This window comes from Anguilla rostrata, chromosome 1 (assembly GCF_018555375.3).
Source record: "Anguilla rostrata isolate EN2019 chromosome 1, ASM1855537v3, whole genome shotgun sequence".
Classification (NCBI taxonomy): Eukaryota; Metazoa; Chordata; class Actinopteri; order Anguilliformes; family Anguillidae; genus Anguilla; species Anguilla rostrata.
In genome coordinates, this window is record NC_057933.1 from 38,463,398 (window position 1) to 38,489,238 (window position 25,841).

Genomic DNA, 25,841 nt, shown 5'->3' on the forward strand with positions numbered 1-25,841 from the left:
CTTTGATCAACCATTACTCCCAAGCCTCTTAAAACTGAGCACATTCCAATTTTGTGCCTCCCATAAAGTAATCCTGCCTAATGTTTTTATTTCCCATATGCAGAACTTTACATTTGGCTATATTTCATTTGGCAGGTTTCCGCCCACTTCTGGATTTTATTTAAATCCTCTTGGATTACTTTCGTAGCTTCCAAACTATTAGCTGAGCCTCCCAGTGTTGTATCATGTGCAAATTTGACTAATGTACTTTCTATGTCCCTGTTGAGGTCATTGATATAAATGAGGAAGAGCAGTGGTCCCAGCACCGATCCTTGTGGGACTCCATTTCCAACAGCTTTCTGTTCAGATAATATCCCTCCTACTACTACTCTTTGTGTTCTACCCTGTAGTCAGTTCCAAATCCACTCTGAAATACATACTCTAATTCCTACTGTTTCATTTTACTAACAAGTCTCTCATGTGGTACCTTATCAAGTGCCCATTGGAAATCTAAGTATATAATTTCATACACTTTGCTAAAATAAAAACACTTGGTAGTTTCTTCAAAGAATACCAGAAGGGTTGTCAGACATGACCTTCCCTTATGAAAACCATGCTGGCTATCCCTTAGGGTGTTGCTATTTTCAAGAAATACTTACAACTTGTCTCTAATTATAGATTCCAGTATTTTACATGATGATGATGCAACTTAACCTGACAGGCCTGTAGTTTCCTGGATCAGTACGGTCCCCTTTCTTATATATTGGTATTATATTACCTCACTTTCAGTCCTCAGGTATTTCTCCAGTTTCTAAGGACTGTCAAAAAATTCCTGCCAGTGGTTTAAAAATTATCTCAGCTAATTATGTGAGTACTCTTGGGTTTATGCCATCAGGACCTGCTGTCTTGTTTATCTTTAGTTCAAGTAATTCATGCAATACTTCATTATCCTCTATTTCAATATCTGATAAGACTTTCTGAGTACTGATTATTTCTTCCAGTCTCTTAGTAACCTCTTAGTAAAACTCTCAACAAAATAACTATTCTCGTGTAGTCCAACGTCAAGTCTGACAAGTATAATAGCGAGTCTGGGGGCCAGTATACAGTATATGAATATACTGGGGGTGACACTCTGTCTCCCCCCAAATGTACGTTTATGGCTGCAATAGCCAGTTTAATGGCCCACAATAATGCATCTCATAGTGCTTTTTACAAAGGTAAATCTGACATGTGCACAGTCAAGCCTAATAGCCTATACATCTCCATAATCTCACGTATGAAAAAATATGAATATTGAGCCTGCAGTGCAGTGGCATTACATAGGCTATGCATAATAATATTTACACGGCAGTTTCAAGCTTTTATAAATCTCAATTTGTGAATAGATTCCCACATAAGATCAAGTATATTGAATTTAGGATCATATCCGTGCGTATAAACATTTGTTTGTATAAACATCAGCTCAATGCCGAATGACCGTGTAAAGCATTACTGTTTGAAATCTGAATCAGCTCCTGGTGGGAAACTTTAGAAATTGAATAAACGCACCATATATTAATTATTTTGTTTTGTATTAGAAACGAAATGAGGAACGTGCGTTTGTTTTTTGTTTCTGGAATAAAAACAAAAATCTAATTATCCCAAATGTACACAGACCCGCAAGTTTATTTGTGAACTAATAATTGCCTATTACTTAAAAACTATTGCTTTTGCAACTGTATAACCCTTGTGGGAACTCTGCAATTTGAACTCTGAACTCTCTATTCCTGAAGGTCATTCTCTGTCATTTCACATGCTCCACATATTACCGTTTCATGACTACGGATGAGTTTGTCTCCCAGTGAGCACAAGAACACAGATGTTATCTAAATGTCTGAAGGGATGTAGTGGATGGAAATCTAGGTTAACAGATGTTTTCACATAAACAGACCAGTTTAGCTCTATTTGCCACTAATTCGCTCATGTTTTACCCTGATACAGCCTGCATATGTCCTAGCATACCAAAATTTCTACCAAATCTAGCCAGCCTTACACCAAACGTATACACTGTATTATGTTATACCATCTAGACATTCAGTTAACCAGCTACATTTGGTTACAAATTGAAAGTTTTGTAGTCGGCTTGGATATAGCCAGGCTATATGGAAGTAAAATGTGTGCTGAATTAGGGTTGAATTGAGCTAACCTAGTCCTTTATGCCAAAAAATGTCGACCTAGATTTCCACCCCTTTTGACATTCTACATTTGATCTATATTCGAGCTTGAGATTACTGGGCTACCATCTTTAAAAGCATGAGCAAATGATGGCATTAAAGTACGTAGTTTTATTGCAAACTTACATTTTTTGTAGCTTGCATAGCTACTTCTAACATAAGGTGACTTAAGAGGGTAAATAAGCCCTCTACATTACATTACATTACAGGCATTTGGCAGACGCTCTTATCCAGAGCGACGTACAACAAAGTGTATAACCATAACCAGGAACAAGTATGACGAAACCCCTAGAGAGAAGTACCGGTCCAAGTACAGGGAACAACCGCATAGTTCAACTTGGACCCTGATGGTTAAACTGATTAACACTAACAACGAGAACGGCAACAACGCAATCTATGGAAAAATAAAAATAAAATAAATAAAAATACAAGTAATCGTTAAGACAGTTGATGCGCCTAAGTCACCTATGAAACAGCTGCCTAGTTAAGTTTAGTCATTTACAGGGGGGAAGGGAGGGATGGGGAGAGGTGCAGCCTGAAGAGGTGGGTCTTCAGTCGTCGTTTGAAATGGGTCACAGTCTCAGCTGTTCTGACCTCCACAGGGAGGTCATTCCACCATCGTGGGGCCAGAACAGACAGGAGACGTGTTCTGGAAGTGCAAGTGCGAAGAGGGGGAGGTGCTAGGCGTCCTGAGGTAGCAGAACGGAGGGATCTGGCTGGCATGTAGGGTATGCTGGGGCTGATCCCTTGACTGCCTGGTATGCTAGGACCAATGTTTTAAATTTGATGCGAGCTATAACAGGCAGCCAGTGGAGGGTAGTGAGCAGGGGAGTTACGTGGGAGTGTCTGGGGAGGTTGAAGACCAGACGAGCCGCAGCATTCTGAATGAGCTGCAGGGGTCTGGTGGCAGATGCCGGTAGTCCAGCCAGAAGAGAGTTGCAGTAGTCCAGGCGGGATAGAACCATTGCTTGGACCAGGAGCTGGGTTGAGTAGGTGGTGAGAAAGGGGCGGATTCTGCGGATGTTGTATAGGAAAAATCTGCAATACTGCTGCAATGTTGTTCAAGAGGGACAGCCTGTTGTCCATCATCACTCCGAGATTCTTGGCGCAGGGTGATGATGTCACTACGGTGTCCCCTAAGGAAATGGAAAAGTCGAGGAGGGGAGAGGATAGAGCAAGAATAAAGATTAGCTCCGTCTTTCCCGGGTTGAGCTTCAGGTGGTGATGGTCCATCCAGCTCTGAATGTCCCTCAGGCAAGCGGAGATGCGGGCAGGGACCTGTGTGTCCGATGGGGAGAAGGAGAGAAAGAGTTGCGTGTCGTCGGCATAGGAGTGATAGGACAAGCCATGGGCAGATATTACAGGGCCAAGGGATCTGGTGTACATGGAGAAGAGAAGGGGACCAAGGACTGAGCCCTGGGGAACTCCGGTGGTGAGGGGACGGGGTGGTGATACCTTACCCGCCCAGGCAACCTGGAAGGAACGGTCAGAGAGGTAAGACTCAATCCAGTCAAGGACTGTGCCGCGGATCCCTGTTGCTGCCAGGGAGGACAGGAGGGTAGAGTGGTCCACAATGTCAAATGCAGCGGAGAGGTCTAGAAGAATCAGGACAGAGGAGAGGGAGGCTGCTCGTGCGGCATGGAGTGACTCACTGACCGAGAGGAGTGCAGTCTCGGTCGAGTGGCTAGGCCTGAAGCCAGACTGGTGGGGATCAAGCAGGTTGTTCTCATAGAAGAAAGCAGAGAGCTGGTTAGATGTTCAAGTGTTTTGGATAGGAAAGGGAGGAGAGATACCGGGCGGTAGTTATGAATGACTGAAGGATCTAGTGTGGGTTTCTTCGGCAGCGGGGTGATGTGGGCCTTCTTGAAGGATGAGGGGAAACATCAAGAAGATAGGGAGGAGTTCACGAGGGAGGCGACAAAAGGGAGGATGTCTGGTGTGATTGCTTGAAGGAGAGATGAGGGGATAGGGTCGAGGGCGCAGGTGGTAGGGCGGTGAGTGAGCAGAAGCTGGGAGACTTCAGTGTCTGAGAGGAGAGAAAATGTGGAGAAACAGGGGGCGGAGGACGCAGAGGGGGCAAAGGAGCTGCGGATGTCTGCAATCTTTTCGTCAAAGAATGCTGCAAAGTCATCTGCAGTGAAGGAAGACTGGGGTGGAGGAGGTGGCACGCTGAGGAGAGAGGAGAAAATAGAGAAAAGTTGACAATGGTTAGAAATGGAGTTATGAATTTTGGTTTGGTAGAATTTTGCCTTAGCGGCAGTGACAGCAGAAGAGAACTCTGTCAGGAGAGACTGATAGGCTGAGAGGTCAGATGGGTCCCTGGATTTGGCCCACTTCCTCTCAGCAGCGCGGAGGGTGGCCCTGGAGGTGCGTAGGATGTCAGACATCCATGGACTGGGAGGGGATGAACGTGCTGGCCTAGGGACGAAGGGGCATAGGGAGTCGAGTGCTGAGGAGAGAGATGACGTTAGGGTGGAGGATGCAGAGTTAGTGGGGAGCTTGGAAAATGATTGAGAGAGGGGGAGGGAAGCAGTCACTCTGGGAGCAAGAGAAGAGGGTGATAGGGAGCGGAGGTTACGGCGGACAGTGACAGTGGGGATGGGAGGGGGAGAGGGAGGGTGTGGAGAGAGGGGGAGGGAGAAGGAGATGAAATGATGGTCAGACGTATGCAGGGGGGTAACCGTAAGATTGGAGCTGGAGCAGGTCCTCAGGAAGATCAGGTCTAGGAGGTTGCCTGCCTTGTGGGTTGGAGGAGAGTGTTGTAGAGAGAGGTCAAATGAGTGAAGTAGTGGTAGGAAGGCAGCAGACTGGGAGGCTTCTAAGTGGATGTTAAAATCTCCAAGGAGGATCAGCGGGGTGCCGTCCTCAGGGAAGGAGCTGAGCAGGGTGTCTAGCTCACCCAGGAAGCTTCCCAGGGGCCCCGGGGGACGATAAATAACAATAATATAAAGGTTAGCAGGGTAGGTGATAGAGACAGGATGGAATTCAAAAGTGGATATAGACAGGTCAGGGAGGGGGAGAACAGAGAATTTCCAGGTGGGGGAGATCAGTAGACCAGTACCACCACCACGGCCAGATCGCCGGGGGGTGTGGGAGAAGGAGTAGGAGGATGAGAGGGCAGCAGGAGTGGCAGAGTTGTCTGGTATGATCCAGGTCTCTGTGAGGGCAAGGAACTGCAGGAATAGGAGGGAGGCATAGGCGGAGATGAAGTCTGCCTTGCGCGTAGCAGACTGGCAGTTCCATAGCCCCCCTGTGACCGTGAAGTTCTCACAGGGGGTCAGCGGGGGGTAGCAGAGGTTAGAGGGGTTCCGTTGTCGAGGGGGGCCACGTCGCTGGAAGCGCCTTCTGAGGGGGAGAGCACAGACTGGAATGGGGAACTGGCTCATAAACTAGGAGGGAGCGACACAAGCGTCGCTCCGAGTGTACCTAATTAGCAACTGAAAAGCTGAGTCGAATAACGCGCTGATTACAGAGGTTCACAGTCTGCAATAGTGCAATAATCGCAATCTATCAATTCTAAGAATCAAAGTGAAGCCCAACAACCTAAAAACAAAGAAACCTAACACAACCTAAAAACAAAGACCAGTTTTCACACAGGGAAAAGTTTAAAATCTAACGCGGTATGTAATTAGTAAATGAACGCAGATACTTATCCACTCTAGCAGGACGGATTTCGGCAGTTCTACGCACCTGGACGAATTATACACTTACTACCTAAACTGCGAGTTAGCAGGACTAATAAAGCGTCGCTCCGAGTGTACCTAATTAGCATGAAGCACTTCTAATTAAGAAGAATTAACAGCTTGTTAAAATTCTGCAATTTTGGTTAGAACAAAATGAGCATACACAGTGGTCCTCCAGGATTAAGGTTGAGAGCCAGCGATTTACAGTGAGTTGGTTACAAGTGTGAGTGGATTTAGAGTGAGGTGTTCACTGGTGTTGAGTGCATTTATTGTGAGCTGGTTGCTGGGGTTGAGTGGATTTAGAGTGAGCTGGTTACTGGGACTGAGTATATTTAGATTGAGGTGGTTATTGGTGTTGAGTGTTTACAGTGAGCTTGGGGTGGAGTGGATATACTGAGCTGGTTATTGGTATTTACTGGTTTAGAGTTCGCTGCAGTGACAGCAGTGTACTTACCAGTAAGGTTTCATCTGAGGTGCTAGGTGAAGGCTCGGTGGACACAGAGCGCGTGGTGGTCAGTCCAGTCATGGAAACGTTGGACAGCCTTCTCTTGCGGATGCCACTGCAGTTGTTTGGTATTTTGAAGGCACAGCGCTTGTGGTAGTTTAGGCCACAGCCTTCAAATGGAAAACACAGATGATTAATATCTCAGCGAATGTGTTAATTGAGTTGAACATGATGCTTACACAAGACATTGGAACAGAATCCAGAATCAGAATCAATAAGGGTCTACAAGCACAGACTAACTAGTCAGTCTGTTGACGCATCCATCAGGAGACCTCCCCTTGAACTGCTGCAGGTGTTCTAGGATTTGCTCATTTCAAATCACTGACCCACAGACATATCCAGTTCAGATGCCACAGCATTGCTTATTCACAGTTAAAATTACAGCAGTCATTTTTCAGATTAAATTAATACGATCGTACCAAGTTATTCGATGCAAGTATTTTTACAGTGCATTAAAAGTAGTAAGTCAATACATTCCTGAGTTATACACAATTTTAGATATACAGTAAGTGGTGTAGCCATTGCTGTAGCCTCATGGTGTTTAAAGTGGTGTAGTATCTGTGTGATGTCCACTGTAGTGAGGTATCAGTGTTGCATTTGTCTGCATATTTGCAAAGTCTGGTTAGTAACAGAGTGGTGTTAGTAATAGCTGTCTGAAATGACATGAGAAGAGTGATGTTGTTGGTGGAATGGTGACTCCAGAAGAGTGATTATAATAATATTGCTATTTACCATAATAGTATTAAGAAGAGTGTCAAATATGGAGTGGTACCAATGGTTTGGAGTGGTAAACTGAAATTAATGGAGGGACAGGAGTACTGTTTGTAGTGATGTAGAATGTTGTCCAAAGTAAAGTTCTGTGACTGGTGTTAAAATCACACTACCTTCACATTTAAGACCTTGCCTCACCAGGCCCCACAGCATCTCCCCACAGTGGTCACAGAAGGCTGGGGCACGGTATGAATGCACAAACAGTGCATGGGGACGGATCTGAAAGTCCTCCACTGTGGCAGAGGCTGTAAAACAAATTCATAACACTGCAGTTAAACGCAATTTTTCTTCTGAAATGTGAAATCACTGCCTATTATTTCACAGGCTGTTCCTCATGGCTTAACAAAACAAAAGCAGACTTTAATGTCTTTATATTCCTGAGCAGCAACCTAGATGATCTGAGCATTAGTTTGAGCTCTTGTTAATGTCTCCTTATCAAGAAACAACTCAAGAAGACAGACCTACAAAAAGCTATCTGAATTAAACTAATAAAACCCAGTGGAAGAATAAACCCACTGTCTACAAAGTAGGACTGCCAGTAGACTGGTTTTGGACAGAAATGTGTGGTTTTCAAATAATTTGTACAGGTCTGGTTTGGGGTCCGGACTGGACAATGAAATGTCCAGTCTGAATAACGGATTGAAAAAATCTACTGTAATGTGTAGTGAATTTGTGTCACCAACCCCCAATTTGTGATCTGTTGCGATGTTCCGATAGCCATCTCCCCACCCTCCGGTCAACAAAGGGTTTCCATAATGAAAGCTACCACAACCCCTCCCCCGGATGCATACTGAAGCAAGTACCTTGCTCAAGGGTAAAATGGCAGTGTCCTACCCGGGAATTGAACCTATGAACTTTCGGTTACAAGCCCAGTTCCTTACCCACTGTGCTACACTGCCGCTCTTCTTGAAAGAGGTCAGACGAAGATCATAATCTAGCTTCTCTAACAGTACCATGGAACAGAGGAAACTCACACTGTACTGGATTCAATAAATGTTTGTCATTTTATTCACAACTGACAGTGTTTTCATCTTCACAAGTAGTATTGCAAGATCCACAGTCACCAAAATCAACTCGTCAGTGGTTATGGATTTTTAAAAATTATTGTACTTATTAGTGAGTCAAAGTTACGGATGAGTGTTGACTGAATGCTAGTCTGTCAGTGTATAGCGATTCCGTCTCTCCCCTGCACTTTATGCTTGAGCAGCTTTGCAGCCCAGATGGCTTCAGTCCTGACAGGAGCAGGTCCATTAGTGCACACCAAGAGCTAAACTGAATAGACGGATCTGTAAATTACCATGAAGGCGCCACCAAATGCTGTATACTGGAGTTAGCTCTGTGGGCCTTACATTCTGTGGCTTTGGGGAAACAGATGGGGCAGATATGAACTTGAACTCTTGAAACACTTGAAACACAAGTGCTTACGGATAATGATATGGCTGTGAAAGCTATGGAGATCATGGACTATGGAGGGAACAAGTTTGAAGGGAAGGCCCAGAGACCATTTATAGAGAACAATAAATGCTGAATTACAGATCAACAACAGACACACATGTATACATACAGTATATACTATGTATGTATATCTATATATAGTGGCACCATTCAGGAAGTCACGGCCAGGTGGAATGGCACAGAGATACAGGCACAGGAGAACAAGGTGCACAAAAACCCAACTGGGTTGTTTATTCAGTTCAAACATGCACTTTATCAGTTGATAAATAACAGCCTGAGCAACACGTTTTTCTCTAAGAGAACAGAAACAAAACATAAAAATACTGGGGAATCCCTCCATACGTGCGAGGATTGCCCAGGTTTTGTTGTACTGCCCACATCACTTGGAGTCTGCAGCAAATGAACACAGTTAGTGTGGAGACAAGATCTCCCCCATTTAAAGAGGGCTCTCATTTTAAATCATTCACCAATTACCCCTGATGAAATGCAGGTGGGGGTAACTGGTTCTGGTGCATGTGAGGCAATCTGCTGCACATTGCTAGACTCAACCCCGCTGCTATCCCTGGCCCTGCAGTGAGACAGAAGACCCCATTAGCAGCCCGCCACCTGGATTGGCAGTGGCCATCCAGAGAGCATGCGGTCTGGAAAGAGCATTGGCATTACTGTGGAATGCCCCTGGACAATGTACCACATCAAAGGTAAAGGCTGGGAGGGACAGGAACCACCGAGTCACCCATGTGTTGCTGTTCTTCTCCCGGGCCATCCACTGCAGGGACACGTGATCTGTCACTCGGGTAAATCTGTGGCCATGCAAGTTATACTGGAGTGAGGTCAAGGCCCATTTTATGGCCACAATGTCTTGCTCAACAGCAGCATACCATGACTCGCTTGGATGTAGCTTTCAGCTCAAGAAGAGAATGTGGTGTTCTTCATCGGCAACTACCTGTGACAGCACTGCGCCCAGCACTGTTTCCGATGCATTGGTCTGCACCAGGAATGGGCAGTTGAAGCACAGAATGGATTTCAGTGGTCGAAAGGCTTCCTCCTGTTTGACTCCCCATGGCAGCGTTTCCGGAGGAGAAATTAAGAATGAAGTGCTTGTAATATCCGGCCAGCCCCAGAAAGGCACGTACCTGGGTCGTAGTGTGTGGCTAAGTTCACCGCTTCCACCTCCTTGCTTTGGGGCTTCAGCAGTCCCCAGCTGATGGCATATCCTAAGTAATGTGCCTTGTTCTGTGCTATGTAGCATTTGGTTTGGTTTGCTGTCAGGCCCGCCTGTTGGAAAGCCCCCAGCATTACCTGGACATGTGTGAGGTGCAGGTGCCCCATGGAGTTTGAATGGAAGGACCCAGTACTGGTACTGCCCTACTGGGTTGGTGATGGCTGTCTTCTCTTTGTCTGACTGGACAAGGGGGACCAAGCAGTAGGCCTTGATTAGATAGTGTGCTTATGAAACAGGACTCACCCAGTCGGCTGAGGAGGGTGTCCACTTGGGGCATTGGGCATGCATCAACGTCTGATATCACATTCAGGTATCTGTAATTAGAGAATCAAAAAGAGCCATCGTGTTGGGGAAAGAGGACGATTTGACTTGACCAGGGGCTGCAGGCATCCTCAATGACTCCCATCACATTCATCCTCTCAATCTCCTCCGCCACTGCCACTCGCCTTGCATGCTGCATGTTCACCACTGCCCAGTCAGTCGTGATGTGATGTTCTACTATGTTAGTGCATCCTGGAAGGGTAGAGGACACATCAGAATTCTGGTCCAAAAGCTCTCTGACCTCTTTGGACCTGATAGGGATGTCAGGTGGTCTCCATAAGGTGAACTATCTCTTCGGGGCTCTGGGGAGAGTGTTGCCTGGCCAGTTTCTTCGGCTTGAATGGCAGTGCTCTCAGGAAGCGGTCCATAGTGAGGCGGTCAGCATTCTGATCATCAGTCACTCTATCCAGCTGCAGCCAGCAATGCACCGAAGGCCATCTTGCTGCAGGGGTTTTCACCCAGTTGTCCAGATGGCTATGCGCTATCTGGCTAAGGTAGGGGACCACACTACTCTAGCCAGTACCTCCTGTCTCAGTCGTCTATAACACCTGGCCTCTGCTGCACCCAGGTCAGGTAATCCACATTTTGGGTGCTGCCAGTGAGGAAGGGGGCAAGGATATCCATTCACTCTCCAGGGTCCCACATCTCAAACTTTCAGCCACCCACTCAAAGATATGTAGGTAAGCCTCAGTGTCAATGCTCTCCCTCATTTTAATGAGGACATCCAGTGTCTTGGTCGGGTAAGGGCAGGAGTGGGGTGGCTGATACGCCATGGGTCCCGACACCTGAGAGACAGGCAACCTGTTTAGCTACAACCTGGGCAGCACCTTCCTGTTGCAGGTTGGACTCCATGAGTGCTATCATCAAGTCCTCCATGTTGCAGCAAGAACATAACAAAAGAGAAAGGAAAAAAAATGTTTTTTTCAAATCTCAAAATTAATCACTGTGAGAATGAGGGAAATTAGCTCAAGCTTGGTAGTGTTGCTGCTGTAATTCTTCACCGTGCCTATGCCCGCATTCTCTAACACTGTGGCACCAGTCATAGCCAGGTGGGATGGCACAGAGATACGGACACAGGAGAAAAAGGTGCACAAAAACCCAACAAGGTTGTTTTTTCAGCTCAAACACGCACCTTATTGGCTGGTAAATAACAGCCTGAGTAACAGGTTTTTCAGTAAGAGAACAAAAAAAAAGACCGGCTTTTAAAACTTGTCAGATGCTCACAAGCCCGGATGGGAATCCTTCTATATGTCTGGGGATTGCCCAGGCAAGAGGAGTCTGCAATACAGCAAAAGAACACATTTACTGTGCAGCCGAGATCTCCCCTATTTAAAGAGGGCTCTCCTTTTAAATCATTCACCAATTAACCCCAATGAGATGCAATTGTGGGTAATTGGCTCTGCCGCACATTGCTGGATTCTGTCATCCTGTTCCTTCCTTCTGGTGGCTGGGATATATGTGTGTGTGTATATATATATATATATATATATATATATATATAATCGTATTCCGTCATAGCAACAAGATGAACCCGACAATAACCCTAAGGTATGCCAATACAGCAGTGAAAATACTGCTCACTGAATAACGAAATAAACGAGAAAATGTTTTTAAAAATGATACCATGTCATTCTACAGTCAATATCTGGGACTAAATATTGAATAAATATACAACTTTACTGTTGGTTTTACGCATAGAGATGTCCCTTTTGAGACTGAATGGTCATACATTGTCTTGGACAATCCGTTTGTGAAATATACGCGCATTTGTGATGCCTGGGTATCTTCCAAAATAGCTGTGTGTAATACCACACGTGTTGTTTACAGCGTTGTCGCCCTTTTTAGTACAGCCTGGCTTGATTAACATTTATTTAGTAGGTGAGAGTATAAGCTTTCTAACGATGTATAACATGTCTAATTTTGCTTTTGGAATAGCGTTTTATAGGTCGGCGTAACTGGAAATTTTCTTATCGCATTCAATTACGCATTCACTCTGTGGTAGCAGTAAAACAAAGACACTGCTAACGAAACTTTGTCAACTATTTTTCGGAATTTCTTGGAAAATACTATTATTATTGAGGACTTCTGAGAATGGGTAAGCTGTATGTTTGCTGATAGACCTAGCTGACATCGTTTTCTGGTGTAAGACAGGTGCGGATAGAACTATATCATTGATTTCCTGTCGATGTGTCTATCTACTGAAAACATAGATTTCATCATTGCTATGCAAGTATTACTGCTCAAAATACTTCAGTTATATACGTTATTTTTGAAATTGAGTGTCTTTAAATAGGTTAGTGGTATTATATAATGTGGATATTTCACACTCTAATGTAAGCGTTAGTTAGTAGTGTAATAGTTTTTGTGAAGCATGCAACAGTATTGACGTGAGAGTTGGAGCATTGCCAAAACGTGGTGAACGGTTGAAAATTGTTTTCATGTCGTCCCATCCCCATACAAGAAAACATATGAGAGTACAGAGTATAGAAATACATACAAGAGTTAATTATTACACATTTACGTACTGTACAGCATTGTGTGACAATATACACTCACCGACCACTTCATTAGGTACACCTGTTCAAACTGCAAACTGCACCCGTTAACACAAATATCTAATCAGCCAATCATGTGGCAGCAACTTAATGCATTCAGGCATGTAGACATGGTCAGGACGATCTGCTGAAGTTCAAAACAAGCATCAGAATGGGGAAGAAAGGTGATTTAAGTGACTTTGAATGTGGCATGGTTGTTGGTGCCAGACGGGTTGGTTTGTGTATCTCAGAAACGGATGATCTACTGGGATTTTCACACACAACCACCTCTAGGGTTTACAGAGAATGGTCAGAAAAAGAGAAAATATCCAGTGAGCGGCAGTTCTCTGGGTGAAAATGCCTTGTTGATGGCAGAGATCAGAGGAGAATGGCCAGACTGGTTTGAGCTGATAGAAAGGCAACAGTAACTCAAATAACCACTCATTACAACTGAGGTATGCAGAAGAGCATCTCTGAATGCACACCACGTCAAACTTTGAAGCAGATGGGCTACAGCAGCAGAAGACCACACTGGGTGCCACTCCTGTCACCTAATGAAGTGGCCGGTGAGTGTATATATATTTTTTTATATATTATTTTTTAACCTCTTAGCGCACAGCCCCTAGTGGTGGGCACGCCCGCGTGCCTAAATTACTAAACTCAAACATTCGGTGCTACTGCAACCAAAGTGTGAGATGAAAACAGAAACGCGTTGTTTCAGTTTCATTAGTAGACGATACATGACAACTATGCCGAAAACGGAGTTTCGCAGCCCCACCATTGTCGCTCCCGTCGTTCATTTAACACACACCCCCTCCCTGCAGTCTCATCTAAAAAACACCCCCCACCCTTGACATAATGGACAATATTGTCTATCTTGGCATTCATAAAAATATTCTTTCACCACTAAAAAATCGTATTCCGTCATAGCAACAAGATAAACCCGACAATAGCCCTAAGATATGCCTATACAGCAGTGAAAACGCTGCTCACTGAATAACGAAATAAACGAGAAAAAGTTTTTAAAAATGATACCATGTCATTCTACAGTCAATATCTGGGACTAAATATTGAATAAATATAAAACCTTACTGTTGGTTTTACGTGTAGAGATGTCCCTTTTGAGACTGCGTGGTCATATATTGTCTTGGACAATCCGTTTGGGAAATATAGGCGCATCTGTGACGCCTGGGTATCTTCCAAAATAGCTGTGCGTAACACCACACCTGTTGTTTACGGCGTCGTCGCCCTTTTTAGTACAGTCTGACTAGATTTACAATTCATTTATTCGGTAGGCGAGATTATGAGCTTTCTAACGATGTATAACATGTCTAATTCTGCTTTCGGAATAGCGTTTTATAGGTCAGCGTAACAGAAAATATTCTTAGCATAGCATTCACTTACGCAATCACACTCTGTTAGCAGACAAATACGATGCACCTAACGAAACATGTTCAAGGATATTTCGTAATTTCTTGGAAAATACTATTATTATTGAGGACTTCTGAACATAGCTAAGCCATATGTTTGCTGATAGACCTAGCTGACATCGTTTTCTGGAGCAAAACAGAAGCGAATAGAACAATATAATTGATACTGTCTCTCTGTCTCTATCTACTGAACATAGAGGAGATTTCACCATTGCTATGTAAGTATTATCGTTCAAAATATTTCGGTTATATACGTTCTTTTTGAAATTGAGTATTTTTAAATAGGTTAGTGGTGTTATATAATGTAAATATTTCACACTGTAATGTAAGCGTTAGACGGAAGTGTAATAGTTTTTGTGAAGCACGCAACAGTGATGACGTCAGAGCTGGAACATTGCCAAAACGTGGTGGACGGGTGAAAATTGTTTTCATGTTGTCTCATCCCCATACAAGAAAACATACGAGAGTACAGAGTATAGAAATACACACGAGTTAATTATTACACATTTAGGTACTGTACCGCATTGTGTGACAATGTTTTTGCATTATTTTTTTAATCTGATAGCAATGTTTCATCTTAAACCCTCATAAGGGGCTCATGTATATGCTTTATAATGGACAAAAAACATTTTATTCAATTTTGGAGAGATTTTGGATATGTTTCTGGACACCTAGCTATTTTAGACCACTGTACTGACTGAAAGCTTGTAATTCCCATTTGAAAATTATGCAACAGTGATTTTCTTGAGTCAAAACAGTTGATTTGTAGTGAAATACATGGATATGTTATGATTTACAGCAATGCATAATTTAGACATTTTGGATAGATTTGGAGACCCTGGATACACTGCTTAGTTTTTGCTTCATAAATCATAAATCTATAGTAGTTCTACGGATCCACCCTTAGATTGTATGAACTTGTGGTCAAGAAGTTTTTGATCCAGCACATATACATGTATAGTTTAACCTGCTGTGTATATGCATTCTCTTGGTATTTCATTGCAAACTAAAAAAGTGCTAATTCATTTTTTATTTTTGTTGTCAAGACAATTGCATTTGTGGCACTTTATTTCTTCAGAATTATGAATATAAACTAATCTGCATTTGTATTGTAAATTGTACAAATGTCCTGCTTCATTTAAGCTATTTTTCAAGTCTGTGGTGTTCACATCTGGAGTTATAAGGCTTTAAATAGGGTACCCCCTAAATGGGCAAGGATTGGCAAGATTTGGCATGTGCGCTAAGGGGTTAAACACAAACTACAAGCAAACCAACGACCACTTGTTACAAATGTGAAATATCCTCATTCTAAAATACCACTACTCTATTTAAAGACACTAAATTTCAAAAATAACGTATATAACCGAAATATTTTCAGCAGTAACACTTACATTTGGATGATGAAATCTTATCTGTGTTCAGTAGATAGAGACAGAGACCCACCTCTAACAGCCCAGAAAACTGAATATCAACTAGGTCTATCAGCAAACATATGGCTTAGCCATGCTCAGAATTTCTCAAGAATAATAGTATTTTCCAAGAAATAACAAAAATTTTGCCAGGTGCAGTGTCTTTTACTGCTACCACAGACTGAATGCGTAATTCAGCTGTAATGAGACAAAACTTTACACTTAGCTATAAAACTTTATTCCAAAAGTAAAATTAGACAAATTATACATCGTTAGAAGGTTATTTTGTCACCTATTGGATCGATTAACTGTCGATCAAGCCAGATTGTACTACAATGGACGACAACACCGAAAACAACATGTGTGGTATTACGCACAGCTATTTTGGAAGGTACCCAGGCGTCACAAATGAGCGTATATTTCACGGATTGTCCAAGACAATATGTGACCACTCTGGAAAGGGATATCTCTACACGTAAAACCAATGATAAGCTTGTATATTTATTCCTTATTTAGTCGCAGATATTGACAGTAGAATGACATGGTAAAACTTTGAAAAATTCCTCTTTTTTTATTTCAGTGTTCAGTGAGCAGCATTTTTCACAGCTGTACTGGCATACCTTCAGCTACTGTTGGCTTTATGTTGTTGCTACGACGAAATACAAATTTTTAGTGGTGAAAGAATGTTTTCATGTATGCCCAGATCGACACTATTGTCCAGGGTATCATGAGTGGGGGGTGTAGTTACAGTTGAGATAGCAGGAAGGGGCTGCTTGGTAAATGCACGATCACCGCGACAATGGTGGCGCTGTGAAACTCCGTATTCGGCATAATTGTCCTGAATCATCTATTAATAAAGCTAGAACACGTTTGTGTTTTCAACTCATAATTTGGTTGCAGGAGCACAGAATGTCTGAATTGAGCAATCTAGGCACGCCTGCGTGCCAACCACTAGGGGCTTTGCGCTAAGAGGTTAAACCATTTTGTTACAACTTTGGAGGTATACTTAGGATCATTGTCCTGCTGGAAGACCCAGTTGTGACCAAGTTTTAACTTTCTAGCTGATTTCTTGAGGTGTTGCTTCAGTATTTCTAGATAATCCTTCTTCCTCATGATGCCATCTATTTTCTGAAGTGCACCAGTCCCTTTTCCAGAAAAACACCCCCACAACATTAGGCTGCCACCCCCATGCTTCACAGTTGGGATGGTGTTCTTCGGATTAAAAGCCTCACCCTTTTTCCTCCTTTCATAGCACTGATCATTATGGCCAAACAGTTCCATTTTTGTTTATCTGACCAGAAAACACTCCTCCAAAAGGCTAGGCCTTGCCCTGGTGATCACCTGAAAACTTCATTCTGGCCTTTTTATACCAGTCTTTGAGTAGGGGCTTCTTCCTTGTGCGATAGCCTTTCAGGCCATTGCGATGTAGGATTCTCTTAATGGTTGATGTAGACACTTTTGTACCTGATGCCTCCAACTCCTTCACCAGTTCCATTGTTGTTATCTTTGGGTTCAGTTGAACCATTTGAACCTAAGTTCGTTCAGCCCTTGGAGTTAATTTGTGCATCCTTCTTGAACGGTGCAGTGTCTGTGTGGTCCCAAGATTTTTATATTTGCATACAATTGTTTGTACAGATGCTCGTGGAATCTTCAGTTGCTTGGAAATTGCTCTTAAGGAGGAACTGGACTTGTGGAGGTTCACAATTTTTTTTCTGAGGTCATGGCTGAGTTGATTGGATTCTCCCATGGTTTCAAGTGGAAAAAGGCAGTGGCTCTAAAGGTAGGCCCTTAAATACAGCCACAGGTGCCAATTAACTCCCAATTTAGTAGCCACGTTTCGGATGCGTGATTCTATTCCCTTCCGGGTGTGTCTCGTGTTACAAGCATAGATATTTGCATTCTGGTGTATTATATTTACGTTCTGTGGTAGGTTACATTCCTCATCATAAGCGGAGATACTTGTTTACTGATAGCGATGTGTGCATCTATCTTCCCGTATATTTATTTTATGGTCCTATGTTTGTATTAACCCTAATGCTCAATTGCCACGTTTCCTTTACATGCCTGCCATCTTGTGACGTAATGTTGCAACTTTCCACCGTAACCATTAGCTTATATACATACGTATATATATATATATATATATATAGAGAGCTATCAAAGTTAACGCAATAATAACGCGTTAATGCAAATTTGTTTTAATGCCACAATTTTTTTAAATGCACGTTCTGTTATGATGAACGTTTGCCCGACCCTTATGCTGCGTTCAAGACAACTCGGAACTAGTAAAAAATGAGGTCCGACTTGTGAAAAAAGCAACTGAACGGTCGTAGAATTAGGAAAATTAGGTTGGAAATTCAAGCATAATTTCTGAGCTCCGACTTGGTGACGTCACATTAAGATAAATGGCGGCATTTGTAGTTCGTGGTAAGAAAGAAAAATGGTGTATTTAGGCTTTTCATGCATTTTCATTTGGGTGTGTGATTATGTGATATGCGTTAGTATCGTTTATGTTTCCCATTCATTATAGCAATATGTGAAATTTAAAAGTTACGATATCCATCAGCAACTTTTTTCGCTAGCCAGCTTAGCTAGAAAAGTTATTTTGCTCAGAAATAAATACTGCAAATGATATAACGAAACACCTGACAGTGATACCATATTTAGGTTGCAGTAGTACTGAAATGTAACTAGTTTTGCGGTTTCACTCTATTTTCTCATTTGAAATATACTCCTTAACAATAAAATAGGCCTAAAGCTTTTTCTAAAGAGTTTTCTGTGGGAATCCATGTTTTCCCGAGTAAAACAGTGTGAACGCAGTTTTTTTTTTACACTCCCTTTCCACTGTTTCCTGCTCACTCTATTTATTTTTTGTTTTATTTTGTATCATCCTTGATCCCACATAGCAGAAGGGGATGTTTTTGTGAGCTTTTATTTTCCCCATGTGAGGTTGGGCACAATTATGTTGTGTGATTTGCTTTAGAAGTGCGAGGGATACAGGGAATGATCTTTGAGTAATGGAAAATTTAGCTGACCAATGTACCTGTTGTACAATGTGTCTGTTGTTGCGATGCACTGAGGTCCATCGTTTTGTGTTAATGCTTAAAAAAACGGGATGTTTTAGTGAACCTTTATAAGCGTAAAGTTGGACACGCTACATTGTGTGAGTACTCGTATTACTAATTAATGTTAAATTTAGCAGGTGAATATGCCCATCTGTTGTTGCCTGTTGGGCTTGAGTTTGCCATGTTCTGATTTAAGCATATTTTGTTATGCTAAATGCAGTGCCTTTGAGGGTTTCTGGACAATATTTGTCATTGTTTTGGGTTGTTAATTGATTTCCAATAATAAATAAAGCAAACATATTTGTCCACTCCCATGTTGATATTAACCAAATATCCCTTTAAGGTACATTTTGAACAGATAAAATATGTGCGATTAATTTGCGATTAATCGCGATTAACTATGGACAATCATGCGATTAATCGCGATTAAATATTTGAATCGATTGACAGCCCTAATATATATATATAAATATATATAAAATGGTACCATTGTTCTAATGCAAATGTAATATTCTATTTGTATTACATCAATGCAATTGTAATTTTTATTATATTGCCTTTATCTGTTTATTATACCACACCATATCACAATTATTAAACATTTGAAAGGAAGTCTGGAGTCAGCTGCATTTCTTCTGACTGACAAATTAGGCCAGTTAGGGTACCACCAGTTATTACGCACGCACATCATCTACCACACGGCCAGTACCATTGGCACTATGCATTCTGGCAAACCCACATTCGTCTGTCAGACTGCCAGACAGTTAAGCATGATTGATCACTCCAGAGAACACATTTCTACTACTCGAGAGTCCAATGGTGGTGTGCTTTACCCCACTTCAGCCGATGCTTGGAATTGCACATGTTGATCTTAGGCCTGTGTACGGCCGCTCGGCCATGGAAACCCATTTCATGAAGCTCTTTATGAACTGTTCTTGTGTTGACATTGTTTCCAGAGGTAGTTTGGAACTCTGTAGTGAGTGTTGCAACTAAGATCAGATGATTTTTACATGCTACACGCTTCGATTTGATGAACTAACTTGTTGGAAAGGTAGCATCCTATGACAATGCCATGTTGAAACTGAACTCTTCAGTACAAATCATAGAATTACAGAATTCTTCATTCTATTGCCAATGATTGTCAATAAAGATTACATGGCAGTATGCTTGATTTCATGCACCTGTTTGCAATGTAAAAGTGCGGTTTAAATAGCCAAAACCACTAAATAGTAGGGGTATACACATACTTTTGGAAATGTGGTGTACTTTATGAATACAGGTCATGTCATAATCCCAGGGGAGAAAAAAAACATTTTGCTTTACATAGCAAACAAATAGCTGTTTATTAGTTAGAGAACATAGTTGTGTGTAGTCACTTGGTAACTGATTTAAGGTGCGTTTTATTGTTTTGCTAATTTTGAGTAGTTTCACCTGAACGCACTTCGCCCTAATGAGCTCACTCCAATTAAGTAATCAGCATCCGGTATTTATAACTGCAGCTGAGGTTGCCATAGGCATAGGCAGCCTCTCCATCAATTTGTCCTGTTGCAATTTGAAAGACACCTAGCATGTGTTTAACCCAGATTTCTCGGTTCTCTTTGCTTCATCCCAGACACCCCATCCACCACAGGAACAAACAGACTAATCTTGTTGTCATCTAAGAAACTCACAGAGGCAGTGGACAATGGAACTGCCAGTCAGCTGTCCAGAAAACTGACTTCATTACTACCTATGCCAAGACAAATTCTCTTAACTTCCTGACTCTCACAGAGACCTGGATCTTAGAGCATTTGTCTTGGGGACACTTCCATGGCTGTCCAAGTGCGCTATCAGCTTGCTGGGGGCTTAACCGGGCCGCTGGGATCAGTGTTTAAATTACCTGCCGCAAAGACTACATGAAGACTAGGGCTGAGTGAGCTAGCTAGTTTATGATCTAGGTAGTTAGTTAGGGGGAAGGATTTTCCATTTATTTCTGTCTCTCTGTGTTACACTGGGTGTAGGGTACCTCATTCAGTCTTTTGTGCTCTACAGTGTAGGTTGTCACCCAGCATTTAGCCTGGTAACATAATGTTATTGTCTGGTAGCCTAGCATGCTTGTATGTGTTAGCCTAGTTTGTTAGTCTGACCCATTTTCTTGTAGATTGTTATTTAGGTGTTTTGATACACATCAATTTTCCTCAGAAATTGTGTTGTCTACAGTAATTTGGTAAGGCTATGGCTTATTTTCGTGTCCTGGAAATTCCTTCTTTGAGTTGACTGCAACTCATCCTACTAAACTCCATATTGTTGTTCTGTATCATCCACCAGGTCCACTTGGCTGCTTCTTGGATGAGCTGGACACTCTCCTGAGCTCCCTCCCTGAGGATGGCACTCCTGCTATTCTACTGGGGGAATTCAGTCTCCCACCAGAGAGCTCCCAGCTATCCAATGTTGACTCATGTCTCCAGTCCCTCGGCCTCGCCCAGTCTACATTTCCCCCCATACACAAGGCTGGTTACCAAGTAGACCTTGTATTCACCAGGAGCTGCTCCACATCCCAACTCACGGTGAAGCCCCTCCATGTCTCAGATCACTTCTTTGTCTCCTTCTCACTCTCCTACCTACTCTCCCACAACTCCTATAGCTCGTCCACTGCAACTTTCAGGATAAATTTCTCTACTCACTCACACTTCTGTCACCTCCACTACCCTCTCTTTACTTCCTCCTCCTTTCTCTAACCTGACCTTGCTTCCTCCACCTTCACCTCATACCTCTCCCAGTCTCTTGACTCACTTTGTCTCTAAACCAGCACAATCATCACCCCCCTGCCCATGGCTGACTGAATCTCTATGCACCAGCAGAACCATCGCTATGGGCTGCAAAGAGGAAGTGGAAGAAATCCAGATCCTCTGATAACCTGGCCTCATTCCACACCTTGCAGGCAGCCTTCACATCTGCCATCTCATTGGCTAAGACTTTTTTCAGTCTAAATTCAGCGCATGTGTCTCTAACCCACTCAAACTGTTCTCCACCTACTCTTCCCTCCTCATTCCCCCTCCACCCCCTTCTCCCTCCTCCCCTTCTACAGATGAGTTTCTGGCTTACTTTTAAGGGGAAGCCATTTCATGAAACCCACCATAGACCCCTCTGATGTCAAGAATTACCGACCGGTATCGCTTCTACCCTTTCTGTCCATAACCCTTTAACGAGCAGTGCTTAAACAACTATTATCTTTTCTCCTTAAGGACATCGCCGGACTTTGCTGTGTTTCCCAACTCGTACCTTGCTGGAGACCTGCCTGAGTTAACCTGCCACCGTCCACAAAATAAAGCAATCTGGCTTATTTCCTAATGACAACTGTTTTGAGGAACAAGTATCTTCACACCTTTCCTCTGTATCTCCCTTGTGGCCAGATCCAAGTGGAAGATTCGTGCACATCCCAAGTCATCTTGACTGGAACCTGTCGTGACCCCGTCTTTAAAGAAGTTTTCCAAGTCCCTGCACACCTGCCACAAACTCCTGGGACCAGCTGATGACCTGACGCATCACCTAATGGAATTAAGGACTGGCCTTCCTTATTAATGCCATTAAGTATTGAAACACATTTTATTTAACACTGATGTCAAACTATAGGATAGTGTAGGAATTTCTTAACAAAAGTGATGGTGTTAAAGATAAAGATAACAAACGACAGAGTCAGGAGCTCCTTTATTTAATTTAATAATACGACCGGTCGGGAAGAGGTACAAGTACAGTCTTCGAAAATATAAAGTCCAATATATGGGGTTATATAGTTTTCAGAGACAAAGAACTGTTGTCCCAGCCTATGAGATTCATATAATCACCATATGCAAAGATTCCATTACTAGCCAATCATAAGTTAGGATCAGGGAGTCCATACCAAGGCTGACCATGCAGGCCTAGAGGTCCTCTAAACACCTAAATCACTTGATATATACCACAGCTGGATTCTATCTCCTCTAATTTAGAATCCAACAGGAACATGGCATGCGGTGAAACAGTACACTTAGATATATAGTACACTCTCAGAAGTACGTTTATCAAGTTACCATAAGATATATGACATTTTATATAATTGCTTACATAACATTTTCTGTAAGTCAATTTTTTAATCATAACCCATCAATCGCGTAAAACTTGAAATACCTGATTAGGTTATTTTAGTGCTGTTTGTTGTTGTGTTTTGTTTGTTGTACGTATGCTGGTCTGGAATAACAAATTCCCTGACCTTGTAGTTTTACATTGTTAAAACTTTTATTTTATGAGACTGATCAGACAAACTAACCACGTAACATGGGTTAGTGATATGCTACTCTATAGCACAAATTAACCTTCGTTAAATGGTAGTACTGCTAACCTCTGTGTTTAGCTGTTGCAGAATTATAATTTCCTCTTATTAGAATCACATATTATTCCTCATATTATGCAAATCATTGTTTTCAATTAGCCTATTCACATATTCATTATCATAACCAATAAATGTATATACTTTACTTCCAGACCTTGTATACATATTATTATAAAAATTATTTCACAAAGTTGGGCTCTACAGATGAATTATGATTTATTGTTGAAGTCCATTGTTCTGAATAAACCTGACCAAACTACAAATATATCCCTTGGCTATAATTACACACCATAAGATTTCTGGGACATACCATTCACTAGCAATCCGTCCAAAAGTACAGAGAGTGAAATGTTACATTAAACCCCGAGGTTGTTGTAAAAACTAACATGGCATGGGGTACACCTAACAGTCTTAATAGCTTTAAAAGTTAATCCAAAGTAAAGCAAATAAATATGATTCCATGTTGTATGATGCAAACAGTCTTTCATTAATTTTTTATTACATTTATATTTTTTGTGACCTACCTAAATCGATGAAAATCCATCACAAGACTGTACATTATTCTCTGGTTCCCATCCAATGTGTGTTTGATTCAAACAGCTGTATCGGTCAATGTCACATGCCACCACATAGCCTAAAGTCAGTTGCGTTAAATCAAAGGTCCGGTCAGAGTTCAACAAATCCAATCAATTGATTCGCTAATAGTCTACTGACAACAGACTAACAATGACGTTCAATTTAACCCTGCAGGGGACGTGCTTGCCTGGCTAGCAATCCCAGCAAGCTTGCATTCTATTTCAAAATTATGCAATCTGTTGGTCACTAAAAGACTTTACAATTACATAAATTTGGATTCCTTGACACACAGACACACAATACAGCAGCCGAAAAACAATTCCGGTAAAAAATAATTCGCTTACCCGTGTTAGTAGTCTGCTGTCTACCATGTTAGGGTCAATTATGCTACATCAGTTCACACTTATTTTAGGCTACTGCAAAGTAAGTATGAACTTAATGTTTTCAGTCAGCAGTTTGTTAGTCAAGTCTCTGTGTTGTTCTTTTGAATCTCGTGCTTCCCTTACTTGAGTATCCATCACTAAAAAGCCTGTAAATAGCCCAATATTTATTGAAATCTGGAAGTAGGCTATGTAGCCTACGAAAGAATAGCTAATTTTTGAAATCACACAGGCATATCCTGCTGGCTGTTATAAAATCAACTCACTACATTCTATTATCAACGTTCCAGCGAGAGGGGCCCCTTGAGGGAGTACCGCTACCATTGATTCCGCAATAACAATATCTTCCAAGATTGCTAAAGCACCATACGCTGATCACAATATAGGCTAGATTATGGCAAATATTCTGGTACATAGCTGGCAAATCTGTTAAGTACATAGGTTACTTATGTCATTACTATTAAAAGTGATGTGGCAGAGCAAGCTCGGGATTTAGGGGCCCCCTTATTGTGCCCCAAGGGTGGGGCCCCAGTGCCGCCTGATCCCTTGCACCCCCTCCCAAGCTCCGCTTATGTGTGTCCTCTTACCCTGGGGTGAAGTCTACATGAGAGATGGATCACAAGCCTCTGCTGCCCCTGCTGAGCACCAGATTTGTTCCTTCCTGGAATTCTGAGATTTTGATTGAAGTTGCTTAAAGGATTAACATGGTGGTTGGTCACACTTTCTAGGTTTTATGTGCTATTTGCACAAGAGGCATTGAAGAAACACAATGAATGCAGTATCAAATATGTCCGTTCTTTAGTTTTGGAGAAGTAGGCACAACATTAAAACCACCTGCATTTTTCTGATTTAATATTTTATTTTCTGTGTGTAATCAAACAATTCACATGTGGTCAAATTGCAGCGTCCAGGGTATAAAATGAGCCTCAAACCACTGTGCTGCTGTCAGATATGCAGTAGATACTACAAGCATCGTTTCTCCTGAATATTTTTCCATTTCGTTCCAACAGGAAAATTAATCAGGAGAAACAATGCTTATAGTATCTACTGCATATCTGGCAGCAGCACGGTGGTTTGAGGCTCATTCGATACCTTGGGCCCTGTACTTTAACCACATGTGAATTGTTTGATTACACACAGAGAAAATAAAATATTAAATCAGAAAAATGCAGGTGGTTTTAATGCTGTGGCTGATCGGTGTAAATGGGTTGTTATACGTAATCATTGGTGAGACAGTAATCAATTATTCTCACCATTAGAAAAGTAGTGGGGTTGCTTATCTTGCTGGAGCCAACAAATGTGTTCTGTACTGTATCAGCATAATTTACAGATGAATCTAGTCCCACCCCCCAATTCCCATAGAGATCCATTCAAATGCAAAGAGTTTTTGTATTGCTTGTAGGACAACCTGACAATAAGATATCTAGACTCTGATGATGTTGACAGGTCACAGACATCAGGAAGTCATGGCATGCAAAGGATATGCAACCAAATACAATACATGACTCTGTTATTTGACATTATGTTAATTTGTCTAAAACACTGAAATGGGGGACTACGTATAAAAAAGTGCTATAATTACTACATGGTAATTCCACACCCACGAAGATCCCTTGTTCCCAAAGTGTGTTCAGCCTGATCTTACAGAAACAAAAACAAGAAACAAGTGGTTCCAGCCTGGTAAGCACTGCACTTGCATGAATTGCACTTTGTAATAGGGATATGTTACTCATAGGCATATTATACCGTATGGATCTTACATTTTCCAATTCTATAACTGTCTACAAAGCTGAAAAGGCCCTGTTGAACAAGAGGATCCTGAAAGATGTGGAGAAACTAAGTCCACAGCAACAGACGTCAGCACTGGAGGCGTTCCATTCTGTCATTCTGAGGTTTGCACCCAAGAATGTGCATTTCCCTTGTTGGGATGCTGTGCAGGTATGTTAAAGT

General features: G+C 42.1%; 1 protein-coding gene across 2 annotated transcripts in view; it reads right to left on the minus strand.

The window, feature by feature from the left end:
- The window catches only part of prkd1 (protein kinase D1), a 350,726-nt gene that overhangs the window by 142,936 nt on the left and 181,949 nt on the right, over positions 1 to 25,841 (minus strand). For both annotated transcript variants that reach the window (XM_064308071.1, XM_064308080.1), the window contains exons 3-4: positions 7,265 to 7,396; positions 6,330 to 6,490 (exon numbers count right to left, since the gene is read on the minus strand). In XM_064308071.1, the coding sequence (XP_064164141.1) occupies positions 6,330 to 6,490; positions 7,265 to 7,396 (293 nt within the window). The remainder of the gene's footprint in view (positions 1 to 6,329; positions 6,491 to 7,264; positions 7,397 to 25,841) is intronic.